This window comes from Mustela lutreola, chromosome 5, assembly GCF_030435805.1.
Source record: "Mustela lutreola isolate mMusLut2 chromosome 5, mMusLut2.pri, whole genome shotgun sequence".
In the NCBI taxonomy this organism is placed as follows: Eukaryota; Metazoa; Chordata; class Mammalia; order Carnivora; family Mustelidae; genus Mustela; species Mustela lutreola.
The window spans coordinates 34,253,973-34,275,969 of NC_081294.1; the positions used below are offsets into that span (position 1 = coordinate 34,253,973).

The 21,997-nt window shown below is 43.0% G+C and overlaps 1 protein-coding gene across 2 annotated transcripts; it reads right to left on the reverse strand.

The window, feature by feature from the left end:
• Nucleotides 1-13: 13 nt before the first annotated feature.
• HMGCS1 (3-hydroxy-3-methylglutaryl-CoA synthase 1) lies at nt 14-19,689 on the reverse strand. 2 transcript variants are annotated; one of them, XM_059173918.1, is made up of 11 exons: nt 19,534-19,689; nt 14,073-14,133; nt 8,878-9,335; nt 8,441-8,566; nt 7,743-7,907; nt 6,035-6,200; nt 5,065-5,235; nt 4,284-4,390; nt 2,743-2,868; nt 2,351-2,514; nt 14-1,779 (listed from the first exon to the last, which is right to left on the reverse strand). In XM_059173918.1, exons 3-11 carry the CDS (start codon nt 9,323-9,325, stop codon nt 1,690-1,692), a joined length of 1,563 nt encoding a protein of 520 aa, XP_059029901.1. In that variant the 5' UTR covers nt 9,326-9,335; nt 14,073-14,133; nt 19,534-19,689; the 3' UTR covers nt 14-1,689. The 2 variants fall into 2 exon arrangements, with proteins under 2 accessions (XP_059029901.1, XP_059029900.1); XM_059173917.1 differs by lacking the exon at nt 14,073-14,133 and having other exon boundaries at nt 19,534-19,671.
• Nucleotides 19,690-21,997: the final 2,308 nt, after the last annotated feature.

Below are 21,997 nucleotides of genomic sequence, written 5' to 3' on the forward strand. Positions count from 1 at the left end.
CAAATATCTGAAATATTTCTCTAAAACTTTATTCAAAGTTATTCACCTCACTGTTAATAAGGTGTACAGTTAACGCTCTGTGCCAATATTACTAGGCTTGCCCATTGCCGGCAATGGACTTTGAGAAAAACCCATTTCCTGACACCCAAAAGTTAAATTATTCTTTTCAAAACATACCAAACTCCCAATACTTGTGAAAGTATTACATGCACCATTTCCCCATTAATCTTTAAATGTGAACTTACATTATTAATCTACATCAGTGGATGTTAAAATGAAGTCATTTTAACAAATCATGACTGTACAAATCAAAATACCACTAGTTAATATTAGACAAGAGTATTTTACAAACACTACATTACGTATTACTTGCAATCTGAAACATTACAGTTCGTATTCGTGTAAGTTTATTTTAGATAACTGAAACTTCACAGAATTTAACAGCAAATAAAGTTTAAAAAATTTAGTTCTGTACATTAGTTCCAACTATCTCTATTTTACAATCTATAAGGCTCATGTCATAGTTCAGCACCAAGAAGATCTACAAAACTGTCTAACCAGTCTGCTTATTCATCCCATGTGATAGTTTTTTGTTGTTGTTGTTGTTGTTAAGGTGAAAGTCTGAAAAAATGCTTTATAAATCCTACTTCAGACCTCGAAATGGAATACTTTTTTTGGCTGGTCATACAAAACTTGGGTTGTACTTTTTAATGTTCACTGAAAAGATACTCAAGGAAAGAGAATACTTACACCATTAATTTCGGCTGTCAGTCTGTAAGTTGAATGCGTAACACTGAAGCATCAGAGGTAACCTAATGATGCCCTGCGCCCCATCCTTCCATTTTGTTTTAAAATTTTCAAAAGGCAGCCAGAAAAATGCCTTATTTATTTTTCAAAATAAGGTGCAAAGAAGGATTGCAACAACTTCCTCATACACGGCTCCACTGACACTCCACCTTGGACCAGGGATTCCGAAGCAGACCAGAGCGACATCCGGAGCTTCCCAACGTGCCCCGTGGTTTGAGCAGACGTCTGCTCGATGCCAGCGTCTCTCTGTTCCCAGAGGTCATTGCGAGAACTCGTCACCGCTGGCCTGGATTGGTAGCGGCATTTCAGTTTCCAGACCCAGTGTTACCATCCCACCCCTTCTCCCTCTTCAGGGTTTCTAAATGACAGAAAAAGAGCATGTGCGTCTTGCCATTTTTAAGCAGGGTTTGTGCATAACACATTCGAAGACTACATTCCCAAAACTAGAAAGTTCTTTTCAAAAACCGCAGGTACTTTCAGTAAGCTTGTTTGTTCAAAGTACAAAATTCTTATGTTTAAAAAAATTAAAATTGGAGACCAGTACCTCTGCTTTCCCCGCCTGAAGCACACGATTCACCATACCACACTGAAAAACTAAGCTTCATGCACACAAATGGCCAGAGAGGTATGTTTCCAGAGCCCTTAACCGTTCCTGGACACCGAGCTCTGGCTAGACCACAAGCGGAAGCATGGCAGCGGATTGAGCAAAGAGACTCTCCCAAGAACACGACAGTTCTCCAGGCTCCGTGTCAGTCACATAAAAAGTTACGCAACATGTAATCCTTTAAAATTGTCCCCAGACATCCCACGTTCCCAGAACTGTTCCCATTCACCCCACCCCGCCCCGCCCCGCCCCGCAGTCTTCGAGCTCAGAGCAGCGTCTCAGTGCTCCCCGTTACTAATGACAGCTGCTTCGGCCTCTGCTGCTGCTGCAGGGAGTCTCGGCACTTTCTTGGCAGGACTTGGAATATGCTAAAATCAAAGGGAAAAAAGGCGTTTTTCTTTTGTTTTAAAGAGTCATGGTGCTGAGTTCTAATAAAAAAAACTGAGAAAGGACAATTGTGGAGAGGTTTATGTTAAATGTACATTCTCTAGAGTTTTCCATGGAAGGAACTAACTAGCTGTTCTTTATAGTGAAGTTACACAAACACACAACACGGGAGAGAAGGCGGCCACCGCGAGCCACCATACAAAGTACACACGGCATTCCAACTGGCACTCTGGCTTTCCCCGCTCTGACTCGTGGCTGACTAGCCACCTAACTGGTTTAAGAGCGAGAAGCAAGACGATGCACTGATCCACTCTGTGCTGAGCTGATAAACGCCACGTTTTAAAAATGCTAGTAATTTAAGCACCAAGCACTGTATACAATTAGCAAATGGCACAGTGGGAAGCCAGTGCTGGAGCCCTTGCTCTGAGGGACTCTGCTTTATCCACATTCCTTTACGTGGCTCAGAGACAGGTCTCCTGAACCCTGAGACCTGGGAATGGAAACTTCTCACCCTGTCAGAGGCCGAGAGCAAACACTACAAGCTTTACCCACCTCCGTGGCTGTGCTTGAGTGGACAAGTCCAACTCCCTCGCCCAGGGTGTCCTCACTGGGGGCCGGGCGCCGGGCGTAGGTCCTCCTGTACTTCTCGTCCACTCTGACAAGGTACCAGGTTCCTTCGAAGAGGGAATCTACGGAACTCTGGGGAATATAGTTCACTAAAGGAAAGGCAAAGGACGTGAAACGTTAGTTATGATTTGCAAGTTCGCCGGTAAAACCAGAGATAGTAAGTTGCCCATTTCCCCACGATTCTCACTGACATCGGATTAGTACTGAGTCAAGCCTGGACACCCTTATCTTTAAGTAATGTGTTTCAGGTTATTAGCGCTCCCTGGTAGGCTTCTGGGTGGGTACCAAGATGTTCGAACACAATTTAATATTTTTACCCAAGTGATGAGTGTCCTCTCTGAGCTTCATATTTTCAGCAAAGACATCTGGTGCCACGCAAGTTCTTGAGTCAAGTCTTGATTTAAGATCACACAAACTTGCTGTTATTTTATCGAGAGCAGACCCTAAAACAGTAAATCCCAAAATTAAAAGACGACAGTAGGGGCACCTGGGTGGCCCAGTTAAGTGTCAAGTAACTTAGGTTCAGGTCATGATCTCAGGGTAGTGAGACTGAGTCCCACATCAGGCTCTGCGCTGGGTGTGGATCCTGCTTCAGATTCTCCCTCCTCTCTCTGTCCCTCCCCACACCCCTTCAGGTTCTCTCTAAAAGAAAAATAGACAGGGGCGCCTGGGTGGCTCAGTCGTTAAGCATCTGCCTTCAGCTCAGGTCAAGATCCCAGGGTCCTGGGATTGAGCTCTGCATCAGGCTCCGTATTCAGCAGGAATCCTGCTTCTCCCTCTCCCACTTGCCCTGCCTATGTTCCCTCTCTCACTGTGTCTGTCTCTCTGTCAAATGGATAAATAAAATCTTATTATTTTTTTTAAAGCTTTTTAAAAAATTTATTTGACATAGAGAGAGAACACAAGGCAGGGGGAGTGGAAGAAGCAGGCTTCCTGCTGAGCCGGGAGCCTGATGTGGGGCTTGATTCCAGGACTCTAGGATCATAACCTGAGCTAAAAGCAGACGCTTAACAACTGAAGCACCCAGATGTCTCCAATAAATAAAATCTTGGGGGGGGGGAGACAAAAGTAGCATGCCCTGAAACATGAACAAGATGCTGCCAAAAGGAAAAACAACTCTTCATTTCTTATAGAACTACTGGATACTGTTTAGTTAAGAGAAAAAATGGTTATCTGTTTGAAGCAGCTTCCTGTGATCTCTGACTAGACATTTGTTCAGTAGCAAATGAGGAAACATGGGATTTGAAACTATAAATAACTTGTCCATGGTCAATCCATGACACAGTATTTGAGTAATGCCAAGTCTTTCATCAGTTTTTCTCCATGTTTCTGCTCCTTCCTGCTCAGGAATATAAGCCAGGACCATAAATGTATAAAAATAAGGGATCTTGTATAAAACCAAACCAACAAGGAAAGCTTTGGTGTTACTCAGTCATGTGACGAGACTCAGCAGCTGCTGCATTCGACGGACACAGTCCCTTTCCCTGCCTGCATCTCCTCCCTGGTTATAAATGCTTTATGAATGAAAGAAAATGAGAGAAAAAAAGATAAAAATTAAAGTAACTTGATGAAGAAGTCAAACATAACGCCATACAAAGATTTTTTAAGCTCCCTATACATCTTTTTTCTGACTTGGAAAAAAAGGAAAGAAGAGATCCTAACGCAGACATTACCCTGCCATTTACTCAGTCACAGCAGATTCTCAGAGAGTAAGAATCTGGCTGTGGTGAAAGTGAAGAAGACACAAAAGGAACACTCTGCGGGACAGATTCCAGCGCCCCCGAGAAGCCCGCTGAATCAGCCTCAGCCCCTAGCACACAGGCTCCCAACAAGCCGCGCAGGCAGCGTGGGCGTTTACCTGGTGTGGCATCTTGCGTAACTTTAAGGGAGTACAGGGTGGCGGCCAAACCAGAACCGTAAGAGAACACGCCGATCCTCTTTCCCGCCAGCTGCTGAGGCGAGTACCTGTGTAGGGAGAAGAAAGGCTATTGAAAAGTCTCACCAAGGGGGGCCTGGGTCACTCACTCGGTAAAGTAGCTGCCTTCAGCCCAGATCAGGGTCCTGGGATCGAGCCCCATGTGGGGCTCCCTGCTCAGTGGGGAGCCTGCCCCTCCCCCAGTTGGAGCCCACTCTCTCTCTCTCAGATAAATAACTAAATTTTACAAATAAATAAATAAAAGTAAAAACCAATAAAAAGTCTCACTGATCCAAAACTAGAATGTGTGGGAAGACCGAAGCTGGGAGTAGAAATTCATCCCATAGCCTGAGGAAGCTGACCTAAAGCTTTGCAATATGCAGACTGAAAACAAGAGCTTCTGTCTCTTTGGGCATGACGGGGCTTATGAGAGTTATTACGACACAGAATAAGTGACTTTGTCAACTAGGGACTGACGCTCAAGTGCAGGTCAAGAATGAGATGACCGCAGAGAGCAGCCAGGAGGGCCGGTATGAACGTTCGAGCTCAGGAGTAACTGTAGCCTCGTCCTACTCATACTTTAAGCCAACGGACGGTAGGCTAGAGAACCTGGAAAGAAAATGTTACCCTGTGACCTGCCACCAACATGCGGGCCACCAGGCTTGGTGTTCCAAATCTAGCAGCCCCAAATGAGAGGAGTTAGGCAGCGAAACTAGGTACTTACTGCGCTAGGACAGAAGCAAGGGAGCCATACACGGACGAAGTGTACATATTTCCATTTTGATTTGACACGAGCAAAGATGCCTTTGTTTTCTGATTAAAGAGTTCGGAACTAGCTTTCATAAATGCTTTTTCCACATCTCTATCAAAGTAGGTATCTTCTAATTTAACATCCCTGAAAGATTTAGAAAAAAGACCATCTTACAATGTTCAAAGACCGTTTTTATTATATTACTTAATGTCACTAATATTCTAATCTGTGCATACGATCTGGTTTCCCTATTTATTAAAAGCCAAGCAGCAATAAGCTAATTGCCATGGAAGATGTAATAGTTGCACACATATGGTCCTTTCTGTCAAAGCTTTTTATCATCAGGTTAAGACAACTTAATTCTCATGGGTCAATAAACTCACGAAAGCTCTGTCATCATCCAACAGAACATACACTACTACTACAAGTCCATCATCATGTCTATTTAGTTACAAAAGTCAGGATGTTGCAGGAGCTGAGTCTTAAAAAGTTGAAAAGAATTTTACTAAATGTAGAAGGGACAGAATGAGTTTTACAGGCCTGGTGCGTTAGGGAGCCTTACACGCCGGGAAATGTGGAAGGAGCAGGAAAGAGGACTTGAGCTTGGTGGCTACAGGATGGGCACAGGGGCTCCAGAGGCAGGGAGAGATTTCAGAGGCTGTCATAGTAAACACAGGGACTCATGAGGCTCTGCTATCATGGTGACAACAGGAATAGATCTAACAGGAGGAAATCAGAAAATATGAGTAGAGATGACTACAGAATTCATGGGGATCCTCTCTGGGACTCAGTTTCTTCACTGATGATATAAAGGGCTTAGACTAGATACTTTTAAGATCCTTTTAACTTTAAAATGTTCACAACTATTAAAAGAGTGGTTTAACAGACAGATAAAATACTCACACACAGAAGAAAAAAAAAAATCCCAATAAACTTCTCTTACCCAAAGGCTTCCAGGCCACTATAGATACTATTTTTATCTCTGTTCTGGTCATTAAGGAAGTCATTCAGCAACATCCGAGCTAGAGATTTCTGAACCAGCTTACAGTAGGGTGAGTGGAAGATCATGAAACCAAAATCATTCAAGGTAAAATCTTTATCATTTCCCTCTGAAAAAGAAACCCAAAGAAATGATGAAATTCATTTAAAACACTAACTTTTGCAGTCTGATTTTAGACCGAGGCTAGGATGTTCTTCTAGCTTTAAATAGCAACCAAAAATGTACTGTATAATGAAATAACTCTAGGACTTAAAACGCGTTATCAAAAAGACATCCAGGGATAGAACAACATCCCCGCCCCACATCACTGCTTTCAAACTTCAGTCTTTTTTTTTTTAAGATTTTATTTATTTATTTGACAGAAAGAGATCACAAGTAGACAGAGAAGAAGGCAGAGAGAGAGAGAAGCAGGCTCCATTGCTGAGCAGAGAGCCTGACACGGGACTCGATCCCAGGACCCTGAGATCATGACCTGAGCCGAAGGCAGCGGCTTAACCCACTGAGCCACCCAGGCGCCCTCAAACTTCAGTCTTAAGAGTCTGTAATTAATTTAGTGGGTTGGGGCCAGATACGTTTTTTTTTTTTAACTTTAGGGTATTTTTAAAATGAAATAGAATAGGATAGAAAATAGCGAACTGCATAACTTGTGGCATTAGAAGTAATTTCATGATTTTTGGGGGTGAGTTTAGCACACACAGACAAGGTAGAGTGTACTTCTCACTGTGGGGCCTAATAACGTAAGAAAAATCACTGCCCTGTTCAATACTGACAAACAGTATGACACTTTACACAACAGCAACAATGCTTCTCCAGGGCCACTATGAATCTTATTACATTATTCAATACTTTAACCCTCTCCTACAACCTCTATAAAGCAAAGTTGGTCTATGGAAAAAGCCTAACTGGGGCATCTGGGTGGCTCAGTGAGTTAAGCCTCTGCCTTCAGTTCAGGTGATGGACTCAGGGACCTGGGATCGAGCCCTGCATCGGGAATCTCTGCTCAGCAGGGAGCCTGCTACCCACCCCCAACCCTTTGCCTGCCTCTCTGCTTACCTGTGATCTCTTTTTTTGTCAAATAAATAAATAAAATCTTTAGCAAACAAACAAACAAAAAATCCTAATTTATATGATTCTGTGTGTTTTAATAGCACTAATTCAAATGCTGTCCTTTTGAGTATCTCAAGAAATTTTCCAGGATTAAAGACAGAGATTAATGGATACACTGGAAAAGTAAGTATGAATTCCCAGGTCAATTGCAAACAGCCTGTGGGAGAAAGGGGGTCACTTCAGTAATTTATTTTCACTAGGGTCAACTATGGATCACAGCTGCAAACTAAAGCCTTGTGAAAGTTTCTCTCTCAAAAGATGAAAAAAATTCAAGTTTTTTACTTTTACCCTAGTTTTGATTTTTTTTTTAACCAGGGTAGGTTTAAATAAGCGTTTTTACATAGATAGACCTCATTTCCAAAGCTTCCCTGCATCCCTAAATTACACATGCCCCAAATCTGTGGGGAAATGCAGTCTGGCGGGTGAGGTAGAAATAGTTCGAGGATACTAATGAAGGATGCCCACAAAGCAGCATCTCACTGGAGAGAGCCCACCACACTGCCCTCAACAGATACCCAAACCAAGGCTCATGGATGAAACCCACCCTTCTGCCACTGGGCACGGATCTTTTTGCGGTAGACAGAATAGCAGCGGTCTAGTGCACTGAGGTAGCACTGTATGGAGAGTTTCCCATCCACTATAGGATATTCCGAAAGCATATCAGGTTTGTAAAAATCATAGGCGTGTTGCATATGTGTCCCACGAAGTCCTATTAGAACAAAAATGGAAGATATGTATTTTTTCTGCTCCTTGATGACTGTATGGTAGTCAGCAGAATGCATTATCTAGGGACCTTCCCAAACTATCTAGTCAACTCTTGCCACCTGCAGCATGGAAATCACAAGGTGAAACTGACATGTAATTGAAATGAAACATAACAGTGTCCACAGACAGGCCTAAGATTCCTTTGATATACAACATCTTATATAAGTCTCCTATCTGCAACTGAGAGATCACAAGGGCTCTACTGAACTGAAAACAAAGTAAACTTGTGACTAATGAATGACTGTGGGCAAGTTACTCTTTATTACTCAAACCCATTTTACTGCTCTGTAAAATGAGAATGACATTACGTACCTCATAAAATTGCTATAAAGACCAACTATGCTAACACATATAAAGCACTGAGCAGGCAGTACTTGCATTTAATGAACACTTAGTAAGTACTAGCTTCTATTTATATTTTCAACCTCCTCAACATACATTGCTAATAAAAAAAGAAATGCTCTCCCACTCACTCACCTCGGTCAAAAATTAAAGGAGCATTTGGCCCAATTAGCAGAGCAACAGCTCCCACTCCACCTGTAGGTCTAGCATTTCCTGTGGCATACACAGCAATATCTCCCGCAACTACCAGGGCATACCGTCCTGAAAAAGATTTTTGTTAATAACACAAGAAGGTGATCACCACTGTAAGTATCATATGTATACACTGAAGTCTTCTATTTTCCTAAAATATGCTTTCCCTTCTTTGGCAAAACGAAAAAAATTCTAAATTTTTATAATTTTGTCCTATGTGATAAAGATAACCAGTTTATATATCAGTAAGTTGAAAGAGCTATATTTCTGACCATATTAAAACAAGCATAACTGGTAGGTCTGCGTGAGGCATTCACCAAAAGGTCATTTGGGCCTACATATCCTCAAGGAGCGTCTCTTCAGAGTAACATGTAACATACCATCCCAAGAGCTGGACTCAATCCAATTAACAGCATTGAAGACAGCAGCTGTGCCTCCGTAGCATGCATTCGTTGTATCTATTCCTTCAATATCTGTGTTGCCAGACTCCTCAAAGAGCTGCATCAAATTAGTCTTCACGGACTTTGATTTGTCGATGATTGTCTCTGTTCCAACTTCTAAACGCCCAATGCAATCGTACGAAAGGCTATGTCTCTCCATAAGATTCTGAACCACAGTCAGGCAAAGAGAGTTGATATCTTCTCTGTCTGTGCAGAAGCCCATCTTGGCCTGGCCCAAGCCAATAGTATACTTTCCAGCATCTACACCATCGTATTTTTCCAACTCTGCTTGATCAACATATTGAGAAGGAAAATAGATCTCAAGGGCAACAATTCCCACATCTTTTGGCCAGCAGGCTTCTGCATTCAAAGGAAGTGACCCAGGCATGGTGAAAGAGCTTTAGAAAGAAATAAGAAGAAACACTGTTTTAGGTTACAAATTCCAGATTGTCAAACTTAAGAAATCAACACTAGAAGTTCAACTACCACCTGAAATGTTAATTTAGTTTCTAAAGTTTAGCATATTTTATTTAGGGCAATTTTATTTTTACATTTTTCTTAATCGAAGTGTAGTTGACACATTACATTAGTCTCTGGTGTACGGCATATTTTATTTGCATTATGCTATGCTCATGGTAGCTACCATCTTTCATCATATGCTATTGCAATACCACTGACTGTATTAGAGGCAATTTTAATATGTGAAAGTAGCGATTACAGTATGAATGGAATACTGCCACTTAAAATTATTGTCTTTTAAAAAGATTTGCACTTTACTTAAAACTAGCCCTCTTCAGGGGTGCCTGGCTGGCTCAGCCAGTGGAACATGTGACCCTTTACCTCAGGGTTTTGAGTTCAAGTCCCACACTCGGGGGAGAGAGTACTTTAAAATCTTTAAAACAAACAAACAAAAAACCCACCTAGGTCTCTTTAGATTTAAGACGGGATTATTAAAAGTAAAGAAAACTCAAATAAGATTCTTCTATTGTAAAACACTGTAAGATAAAATACAATGACAATTTAGTAATATGGTCCACAAATCAGACTTCAGGTACCTGATCTATTTCTGGCCATCCAAGGAAGTTTAAATCAGTCAGTCAGTCAGTCATCATAAATATATGTCACACTCTAATGATCTACACAATCTCAGCAAGTAGAAAATCCACACTATAGAAGTCTACCAAGTAAATCTCCATAAGTCCCCTGTTATCATAAAGAAGACCCCATCCCCCACCCAAAACCCAAATGATGGAAATTTTAAGCAAAAATAAGTTCCAGGACTCATCACAGGGTCATATGCCAATATTCTATACTTTCTACAGCTAGTCTATAGAAAATAAATGACCATAGAACCACAAGGTATCACTTAGCTTCTAAATCAGGGAAAAAGCCAAATTTGAAAACTGGTAATCCACATATTAATTGTGTGGCATCTAGAAAATATCTCTTAAAGCCACCTGTTTCTTTTTTAAAAGGGCACTAAAAAAAGGACTGCTGCCACGCTGTCAATACTTTCAGTGGTGTCTAGATTTACTTACTAACAGTAAAATAAATGTGCTACCCACTCAAGAACACTGCTATGTGCATATGGGCAAGTCACATAACCTATCAGAGCCGTCTCAATTTCTTTAGAGACAGTATTCATCAGAAAAAGAGAAGACATTCTAGATACTTCCAACAGTGGAGAATTTAATATAGGGAAATGCTTAGAAGCTCGGTGGGACCAGAGGAGTCAAGGGGGAATGTGGTTATTTGGATCCCACGAGCTCACACTCCTACTGAAGCTGCCGGATCTACCAGTACCAGCACCTCTGCTGCTGAGCTCAAGATCGGACCTGCCCCTCCGACCCCGTCCCTCACTCCCCCCACCCCCACCCCAGCCCTTCCTGCTGCCTCCACTGACACAAGCCGGCCTCGCCTTCCCATCTTCTCTCTCCCTTGCGTACTTCCACGGGCAGTCTACTCAGAACCCAGCCGAAATATACAGTTGTCAGGGTGTGAAGAACGACACAGCCTATTCATTTTAGAGAAAGAATGTTTTCCCCATTTAAACTTCAACAACTCAATTTCCTTTTTAGGCATCACATTAATTGGAAGGGGCTCCTTACGTAGCAGAATTTCAGGTCTTCATTTGCCTAATGAATTGGCTCATAAGAGTTACCTGGGTCCTACTGGTTCACCAATGTTCTTTAGCATTTACCAACTACTACTTTGACTCCTAAAAATGAAAAGTCCAATTCTATGTTTATGTCATTTGTCCTCTACCACTCTGCAAACTCTGGTATAGTATTAGGTATAATGAAATTATAGACTACTGCCTTGGTGAGTTAATTACTGAAATCTTAAGAACATCTAAAGCAGAGAGGTATCCTTAGATCATGTCATCTACGCTTAGCCCACAGGTCATCAGGTGTAAGTGTCCTGGGATGCCTGAGTGGCTCAGTTAGGCATCTGCCTTCCAGCTCAGGTCAAGAGCCCACGGTCCTGGGATAGAGTCCCACATCAGGCTCCTTGCTCAGCAGGGAGCCTGCTTCTCCCCCTGCCTCCCTCTGCTTGTGCTCGCTCCCTCTCTCTGATAAATAAATATATTTTTTTAAAGTTGTAAGTATATTGGGGTGCCTGGGTGGCTCACTGAGTTAAAGCCTCTGCCTTCAGCTCAGGTCATGATCCCAGGGTCCTAGGATCAAGACCCGCATCAGGCTCTCTGCTTGGCAGGGAGCCTGCTTCCCCTCTCTTTCTGCCTGCCTCTCTGCCTACTTGTGATCTCTGTCTGTCAAATAAATAAATAAAATCTTAAAAAAAAAAAAAAAAGTTGTAAGTATATTAAAACCTAAAAAAAAAGCACCTAGAAATATAATCATAAAATCTAAGTTAAAGGTCCCAAGGGATACCATTGAATCTTCCTTCTAAACATAAGAATCTTATTTATATGTTTTTTCATTTATTCAAACAATGACAACATGTTACATGCCAAACATTTGGGATAAGTTTTTTTCCCCCTTTTTATTTTTATTCTTTTCAATTTTTTCAGTGTTCCAAGATTCATTGTGGGATAAGTTTCATAGAAGATAAGCTTTCCCCTTTCAAATATTCACCCTCTCCATGTGTTATTAGGTGATACAAACACCTAATAATAACCAAGGAAAACAACAGAGACATCACATTATGCTATGAGAACTACCTAACCCAGCCTGGAGGCAAGGGAAGGAGTAGGAAGAGAGGCTTCTCGGTTACTGGAGCTGCCCTGAATCTTCAGAATGAGTAAGGAGTAGTCAGTAAAGCTCTGCAGAAGCAAACAGTGGTAGATTTTCAACAGGGTGGACAACATCGAAAAAGGCAGGGTACAAAGATGTAGGAAAAGCTGGGCTAACTTCCTGAAGTCCTGAAGTGAAACGTGAGGCCTAGTGAGTAGAGCAGGCAAGCAGTAGGTCAGGAGAACTAGACCAGAGACGGGTCATCAAAGCTCTGGTATGCTCCTAAATGTTACCAGGCAGATTCTGAGTTTACAGTAAAACAAGATTAAGTCCTCTGCACAATCCACAAAAAAGAGCTCGACAGGGGGCACCTGGGTGGGTTGAGCCTCTGCCTCCGGCTCAGGTCATGATCTCAGGGTCCTGGGATTGAGCCCCGAATTGGGCTCTCTGCTCAGCAGGGAGCCTGCTTTCCCCTCTCTCTCTCTGCCTTCCTTTCTGTCTACTTGTGATCTCTCTCAGTCAAATAAATAAATAAAATAAAATAGAAAAAGAAAAAGAAAGGAAAAGAGCTCTACAACTCATGTTAAAAACCAAAGACCAGTCTTTATCCTTATAAGAAGAACCCCTCCCATATGCTACCCTCTAAGTCACCAAACCAGAGGCAATAGTATTACCCACTTTCCCAGCCTTTCCCACAAGGTTACCACTTGGGATTCTTCCCACTCTTCAAACTGCTCTAAATACACTGAGGACAGTGTGGTCTTCCGTCCCTCACCCAGAGGCCTGAAATGCTTCTGGAAATAAAATGTACATACAATCTTCTGAACAGTTTATTAAAGGCCACAATGCAAGGCTTTGATTCCAGAATTAATCCATATTTACCATAATCTGACTAGCTCTGATCAGTTCTTATATTATTGTACCTAAGAAACAAGGCATAACTTTTATGCTTAAACTTCTGAGAGGTTAAGTAAGTGCCTTATTTCATTTGGGGGAAGAAAACGTAGTTTAACCCACACTCAACAGGTTGGAAGTGAATCATGACTCTGAGCTTGGTGTGGAAAAAATTTTTACATTTTCTAATTCAGTCAATATTGCTCATTCTCTGAGGAGTTTTGCAGCCAAGATGTCCTCATTATATTCCTAATAAAAAGCTGTGCAATTTGAAATAGTTGGCTTTTGGTTAAAATTAAGGTGGAGTAAGATTAAGTTGGAAAAGAATGGAAAATTAATACACGGAAGTAATTGTTTCCATGGCATTTCGAACAACAAAAAGTTTGATAGTTTCTGATCTGTAATTTTTACTTTTAACTACCCTAGTAAGTGTATGCTCTTACCCTGTCCTCTCAAATGCTCTCTGAAGTAGGCCAGATACACTTAGAAAAAGAAAAAGGCCAGCTGAAGATCTGAGATGTTCACACTACAGTGTGAATGCCATACACAATGGGGCATTCTAGTCATTCACTAAATAGCAAAAAAAAAAAAAAAAAATTCTAAATCAAATACAGTTTAAAAACCTGACAGCTTAAAAAGTTACCTGCATATATTTTCAACTTTTTGCTGATAAAAAGGTACTTCACTATTTTTAAGAGGCTTGTATCCACAATTAAAATAAAAAAAAAAAAAACAAAAAAAAAACTAGGCAGGATAATGGGGACTCTATATTTATAATAAAATGTGTAAATTTTCTTTTTAAATTTTATCTTTAAAAATGTCAAAAAATTAGTTTCTAGATTTCAAACATCAGTCTAATGATCACAAAACTGGCCAGTCTCCCAAAGCATTATGGCATTAACTAATATTTAAAGATACAAAACTTTGTTAATAGGTTTTAAGAATGTGCGGGGCACACAAGAGGCCATTTGCCCTGGGATAAAAATTAAATTTCCCCCTTCCATGAGAGAGGAAGGCGTTCCTTAGCAGCATGACAGGATGCCGTACCTGTGTGAGGAATAAAGAACTGCAGTCTCCAGGTCTGTCACTGTGTTTCCTCCTTCAGGCACTAGGAATTTCAAATAAGAACTTCTTTTAAAGTCATCAATCACCACACAAATTCAAATAATGACTCCAATTCAAAGTAAGTTAAAGTAAACAATTCCTTGTCCAATTACACTGCATAGAACAGAATTTGACTCTGCTTAGAAAAATGATACTTAAAGCTTATAAAACTCCCCCCACCCCACCCCGCTTATTTCAGGAGTTACAGTGGTAGGTTCAGTCCTGGTAACCAACTGCCAGAGGAAGCTCCTGTCACTGATTCTGGCTTGAAACCAAATGCATCGCCAGGAGAGCTGTTAGTTGTCTTTACTAAATTTGAATTATAATGAATTGAACGAAAGGAATATAAGTAAGTTGGACTGGACAAGCAAGTTCCGGAGTAATGAGACTCCCACATTCCAGAGTTTGCTCTGGGGGTGCCTGAGGGGTCCAGTTGGTGAAGCGTCTGCCTTTGGCTTGGGCGTTGATCCTGGGGTCCTCAGACCCCGCTGCTTCTCCCTCTGCTCCCTCCCCCCTACTCGTGCTCTCTCAAATAAATAAAATCTTAAAAAAAAAAAAAAAAAAAAAAGAGCTTGCTCTACCCTTAGGAGCTTCTGGCTTTAGCAATGTATGCCCCTCTGAGCTTCAGTTTTCTCATCTATCACACGCAGCTAATACCTACCCTCCCAGATGGTTGAGAAGATAAAATATGTGAGTAACACTTCGTAATATAAAGCACCAATACACCATTACCCTGGTTCTTAGTATTTTTTAAACAAAATATTAATCTCTGTAACAAGATCTAATTACCTTCGTTTACTTAATCTTCTGTTCCTACTTTTCAACTGCATCGACCTCCACCCTCCCCAACCTTTTCCAAGTGATTTTTCCCTACAGTGACTGTATTAAAAAGATAAGCACATGATATCAAGATAAAAGAGCATTAAGCTTTAGTATCATTTAAATTATGTGGAAATAAAAAGGGAAGGGGACACTGGAGCATTTTTTTGTGTCCATCTGGTCTGGAGGATTGTTCCTTGAGACAGCAGTTTCTATGTTTAATGAAAACATGATTACCTTTGCTCTCCACTTAATTATTGGCAAATTTAGCATCTGCCTTTGCCGGATTAACCGGAGACTACATGATTCTCCCTCCATGCTGAGACTAAATAACTTAAATAACTTAGTAATATCTCTTCTTGAAACCATGTACGTATATGCATTTGACGCTACTTTCATCAATAAAATTTCTCCTGAACTGCCAATATTCCCTCTTTCAATTTTGATTATTTCAACTGGAGGGAGCTTTAGGTGGGGAGAGCTGGGCAGAGAGAAGAGGAGGGTAAAGACAGGATGGGCAAGAGAGGAGAAGCAAGAGGAGGAGAAAGGGAGAGAAGGGCATTAGAGCAAAGAAGAAAGAAACAGAAGAAAAACCAAGGTTCACAGAGGACAGCTGTGTTAGCGAAGCTCTCCGGAGAAGGACAGGCCTGGAGACCAGGAATGCAAACGGAGGCGGTAAGCGCCACTCGCGGGAACAGTCCATTAGAAAGGGACCGGGCTTTCCCTCCTGGTCTGCAGCAGCTAGGAGGGCTCTCTATCCTGACTGAAACTGCTCTGCCAAAGTCTCCAGCCAGTCATCAGCTTATTTCTAACAGAAGGTCTTTTCAGAGAGTCAGATGGAGGCCGGCCACCGGGTCAGGAAGCAGTTAGGGAACCGCAAGCGGCTGGGCAGGTTAGCACAAAGCACGTCTGAGCGCCGGGAGCCGCAGCACAGGGGCCCTGAGCTTGGCAAAGATAAAAACTGAAGACTGCAGAGCCTGCTAGGGCTGCCAGATTCATGCAATGATGCTTCCTCCTGGGGTTTGCTCAGAGTTCTGAATTCCTTCTTCTGGATCCTTCCTCAGCCTTGATTCAAACAAGTCATCAGAGAAATGCGCCCAGCAGCCATGTAGGTACATGGACCACCAGAAGCAGCAGCTGCCTGCCCATCTTTTTCACTACACCAGGAGAGAAATCGGGACATCCTTTTTCATAAGAAAGGGCTGGCAACCTTTTCTCCCTAGGCACAAGCAAGCAAAACTGCTAGTAAGGCTTTGCCCATGCCTGTACCCTCCTTGGCTCTAGTTCTCTCTGGAAAAAACGCACATGCCTGCCTCTCCCCAGAGCTCCTGGTCTGCTTAGGAATTCTACTCCTATTTCGAGGCCCTGTTCTAAGCTACCTCTTCCAAGGTTTCCTCAAGTTTCCAATGAGGGCCCCGCACTTCTACAGCAGGTCTATGTCATCCACACGAAGTCCTCATAGTCTACTGTCAACGTGAAACTAGTCAGGACGCCTGGATGGCTCAATTGGTTCAGTGTCTGCCTTAAACTCAGGTCATAATCCTAGGGTTCTGGGATTGAGTCCCACAGGGAGCCTGCTTCTCCCTCTCCCTCTGCCTGCCACTCCCCCTACTTGTGCTCGCTCTCTCTCTCTCTCTCTGACAAATAAATAAATAAAATCTTAACATAAATAAATAAGTAAAAACAGTGCTAGTTAGGGGCAGTATTCCTAGCCACACTTGATTCCTAGACTCTTGCTGGGAGAAGGGCTGTATTTTGATTCTTCTGAAATCTCTTTGAGATCTTGAAGAAATGGTCATTCAACTGCCATTTTCTGAGGGGCTGAATTTGGAGTTATCACAGAAGACAAACCTTTTAGATTTGAGTACCTGTCAGCAGCCCTCGTTAGTAAGTTCTTTTTGCTATCACTTTTTTAAATGAGCGCTGCACCAAAGAGTGCCCAGAAAGTGTTTAAGAAAATTGGCTTTCTACTGAAAAATGTAAGGGATCCAAATGGAGTAAGACAACATTTGGTTGTTCTTATCATCATTCCCATATGCACACATCCCTAATCACAAAACTGGCAAAGATGAAGACTAAAAAATTAGCTCTTCTTCTACTGCTCTAACCACACTCAATTGAAAGCAAGTGAGCATTGCCACATATCGAAAGCCTCAGAATGAATAGATTATTAAGAGTTGAGTCCTACTATCCTCTCATTAGATTGGGTAACATGTTTTCAACCTTTTGAATCTGTACCACCATCCTGAGAGACATAAACATATCACACAGGGCGCCTGGGTGGCTCAGTTGGTTAAACGTCCAACTGGTTTCAGCTCAGGCCATGATCTCAGGGTTGTGAGATCAAGCCCTGTAAGAGGGCTCAGTGGTTGGTGGGGAGTCCACTTGAGATTCTCTCTCCCTCTCCTTCTGCCCCTCTTCCCCCTCTCTCTCTGAAATAAATCTTAAAAAATAAATCTTTTTAAAAAAAATATCACACTCTTCTATGATATTTGGTTTGTTAGTACCCAACATAAAATTTAAGACTGTTCTTTTCCATATGAAACTACAGATTCTGATGCATAGCCCATCAAATTCCTCAAACTAGAGCCTCAACTGTATCTTCCCTCATTCAGTTCCACTGCTTTACAGTTTTAAATAATTCTGGGTCACTGAGGAAATACACGTTACATCAATATCAGGGTTTTGCACTTCCTTCCAGAAAAGCTATCTAAAATCTCAATCAAAAAATCTTCAAGTCTGAGATGCCTGGGTGGCTCAGTAGGTTGTGCATCTGCCTTTGGCTCAGGTCATGATCCCACAGTCCCTGGATCAAGCCCCACATCAGGCTCCCTGCTCAGCAGAGAGCCTGCTTCTTCCTCTGCCCATCACCCTGCTCATACTTTCTCCCTCTCTCTGAAATTAATGAAATCTTAAAAAAATCTTAAGGTCCATCTCACAGTTAAGAAAAACAAGATGTAAAAGCACTCTGGAGGAATATGTAAGAAGAAAACAAAATCAAAGGCAAGGCTCCGAAATAGCCAGCAGATGACGTGGCCTTCTATGGTCCCAAACAAAATATCCTGTAATTTCTCCCCCATTGGAAACACCTTCCTAAGAACTGGGGTTACTGATTAAACTAGAACTGAATAAAGGGCAAACCTACAAATTTAGGAGAAAGAGACCTACAAAGGTTAAACACCAAGAAAATAAAGTCTTTCTTCTTTCCCATAAAATACGCTATCCCTGGCCTCCTTACCCTTACAAAAAATAACTGAAATTTTAAAAAGAAAGTTTTGCTCCAAGAAAGAACACAAACCGCTTAGAGGTCTCAAGATACAAAGAACTATTTGAACAGATCCATGTGAAGGACTTTCAATTTGCCCTCTAACAATCTGTACAATGGATGTCCAAACGCCATCTCCAAAGGAAAAAAACCTGCTAACTATACAAACACTTCCATTTGTCTTACTTTTGTCATTTATCCTGCCATTGTTGTTCTAATTCATCAGTGTGACAGAGCAAATGTTACTCAGCAGAAGCCAGAGCACATCATCCCACCGCAGCAGGCTGACAAGAACATCAGCAGCTGGAAGGAGCTGTGGCAGAGGTGGGCAGTGAAAGAAGCCTGTGATGGCCTAAGGCCAAGGCCACGGGGCAAACAACAAGCAGAGACAACCTGTTGTCCAAATCCCTCCTCCAGCGTAGGTCAGAGTAATTGTTTTCTCTACCCCTGGTTAAAGAAGAACACACGTTTTTCAAAGACACCCTATACTTGGCTTAACCCAAAACCCACTGTGTGTGAAGGCCCTGTGGGGGCCTGTCCACTACGTCATATCAGGTCAGGCTGACCCTGAAGCTCTTAGCAGGAAGGAGGGGTAAGGGACTTCAGAACACCAAGAAAACCCGTTTTTTCTTTAATATGGGCATAAAAAATATAGAGGCGGGAAGGTGGGAGGCAGGAATCTGTGAGAGGCGAAGCAAGCCGACTGAAGCAGTCAACAGCCCAAGTATTCGGCCAGCTTAAATCACGGGTCTGATGCTTTCTTGCACCTGAGCTGGGGAAGAAAAGTTATGCTCGCCCACTTCCCTTTCCCCCACCGCGGCCACTCTCTAGATGTGGCAGTAAGAGGACACACCCCCTGCCAACCTACAAGTCTCCATCTAATTAGATGCGATCTTCGCCATCCTTCGGCGCCCACCCTTAACCCAAAGCACTGGGAACGCCTGGGCAGCCTAGCTCCTTCCTCGTCCCCTCCTGAGGCGCCTCCCCAGCCCCGGTCGCCTCAAGGGGATCACAGCCACGTCCCCGGCACCTCCTGCGCCTGGCTGTGTCTTTAGAACCCTGGCCCTCAACGCCCTTTCGCCTTCTCCCCTCCCCAGCCCCTCGTCAAACCCGCCGTAGTCGGCCCCAGGCCCCTGGCGGGGGAGGCCAGGCACGGCCCTGCTCGCGGGGCCCCCATCCTCCCCGGCCGGGTCCGTGCCTCCCCCCCACCCCGGACCGAGCTGGAGCTCCTCTGGGCCTAGTCAAGGACACCGCCTCCGCCTGGTATTCACCCCGCCCGGCACCGCAGCAGCCCAGCTCGCCCCCTGCCCGGGCACTCACCCAAATGTGACCGGGCGGTGGCCGTAGAAAGAAAGAGATGGGGCCACGGAGGGGCAAGACGCGGTGCCTCCCCGCCGTCACCAGCTTTATAGCTGCCCACCCACCCGACTCCGGCACAGCCGGGAGTCGGTGGGAGGCCGGACAGTGGTTCCAGCAGCCAATCGCGGCCCGCAGAGTTACCCGGCAGCGCCCGCCCCCTGGTCCGGCTTCCACCAATCGAAGAAAAGTGGAGGCGGGCTCTTGCTAGGGTTTACCCTCGTGGCTGGAAGGGCGGGGGAAGGGGCGGGGACAAAGTTGGAGGGCCGAGGAAGTGGGGTGAGAGAGTGACGTACGGTGGCCCGAGAGCCGGCCTGCCAATTACGGAGCGGCGAGAGACGGCGAGAGCCAACGGAAACGGAGTGAGAGCTTCTCCCACCAATTGGAGTTTAGTGAGAGGACACGGGAGCCAATGAGGTCTCCGCGTCCCACCACTGGGGAGAGATGGTCAAGTGTGGGAGGCAAGTTGGTCCCCACTCGCGAGTCTGTCAGGTTGCTTAGCAACAGGACTTCATCTGTGAGATTTCTACATTACTTTATTTGAATTCAATCTCAATGGTTTCGATTTTCCAGAGCGGCCGAAGGCGCCAGCATCACAGTGCCGGATGTCATTCAGTTTGTAAATTGTGTAAATATTCCAAACACCCGATTTGTAAATACCTAATACCCCCATTCAAAACTACCTTGATTTTTAAAGAGACTGCTATTGGGACAATTTTTCCTAAGGAAACTGGAAACAAGATAGTTTGGGGTTAGAGACACCAGTGAGGACCGTAAGGGGCCCTGCGGGAGCAGGGAAATTGATCCAGGTTCTAGGAGTTTTACTAGCTCATGCACTCTGAGGGAAGGGGCTCCATCTGGCCCCACTGTATCTTCTGAGCTAGGTATGTGGTAGGTGACAAATAAAAGATTGTTGAAAGAAGGAGGGGGCCCCATGGTCGTCGGTACAGCAAACCCATAGAATATAAACTGCCCAGCTCCCCCAGAAATTAGGAGCAAGCTGGAGAACATCACTGGAACACTGTTTGTGAGAATCCAAAGGAGGGCAATTATGGCTTTAAATTAGACTCTACCTCCTCTCCTCCTCAGTCTGAGAAACCATAAAACTTAGCTTTGATGGGGACCACGAGAGATTCAGAGTTGTTTGTATCTCTCTCCCTCTGTTTCATTGAGACCCAGGAATGCTGTTGATAAGAGCCCATTGATGACTCTGTGCATCACACAACTACCATTATAGGAAATTTATTATCCACTATAGATACTAACCTAGTAAGAGACATTCTCAGCAATGAAGTGGCAAAATACATTGGCAATGGAACCACTGTGGAGTGGTGGTGTAAGTTAGCCATGGGAACGAACCCCTCCGTGGTTATCACTCTGCAGTACTACTGCCCATTTCATGCTCTCATAAAGTAACTGGGTGATAAAGAGAGAGAAAAATTGCCTGGTTGTGATCGTCAGCAATTGTGTGGGGGAAATTAAATACTCTTGACTTATTAGAATATACTGAAAAGCAGTAAGGACAAACACAAGAAAGAAGATACAGTTTTGTCCTTAGAAAGGGATAGCCAATAGTTCCAGCTGCAGAAGTTCATAGTGGGAAATGACTAACCAGATAGCTGTGAGGGTGGTCACCTTGCATAACAGGAAAAGTCCCACAAGGCACAGACTGTCTTTTTGGTCAAATTAATCTCAGTTGAGCAAAGTGAGCATGGTTCTGGGAAGCTAAGCAATGAACAATGAAATGGGTTAATAATTAGACTGAATTTTTAAAAACAAGCCTCTGAGATTCTGTGGAATCTGATAGCAGATAATACAAGGCTGCAAAAATACTAGGTATGGCCCATGCAAATGAAAACAAAATATACATATACTTATTTTCAAAGGGCTTGCAAGTTTTTTGAGCCACAATTTTACACAAGCACAGTGAAGTCCATGTCCTACTAGAATGTGCATATTAAGATCTATGTTTTATTATAGTTTCTAAATTTAATGCTAAGTCATGTTGGTCATGCAGTATAGATGCTATACATCAAAGGCAAAATACAGTTTATTGTTCTGTCCTACTTTGAAAAGAACAAGTTTATTCAGAGGCAGGAAGACATAATAATAGCACTTAGTATTATAAATTCATCCATTGAACATTTGCCTTTTACTTACTCTGTTGCAGGAATTGTGCTAGACTCCTGCTGTCCAATGACAAGCATTAGCTACATGCGGCTCCTGAGTACTCAAAAGATGGCTAGTGCAAAGGGAGATAAGACAGAAGGGTAAAATACACACCACATTTTAAACACTTAGTACAAAAACAGGAAATATCACCTTCATGATCTTTATATTGATATATGTTATAATGATAATATTTTGATTATATTGGGTTAAATAAAATATAATACTAAAATTAATTTCATCTGTTTCTTTTTAGTTT

Bases quoted from the DNA above. Each gene is read 5' to 3' on its own strand.
- HMGCS1 (XM_059173918.1), bottom strand. From the start codon at position 9,325: ATGCCTGGGTCACTTCCTTTGAATGCAGAAGCCTGCTGGCCAAAAGAT. The intron at 5,236-6,034 runs GTAAGAGAAGTT...TAAATCTTTCAG, and splicing joins AGTGGCCTGGAAGCCTTTGG to GGATGTTAAATTAGAAGATA. The intron at 1,780-2,350 runs GTGGGTAAAGCT...CTTTGATTTTAG, and splicing joins ACTCAAGCACAGCCACGGAG to CATATTCCAAGTCCTGCCAA.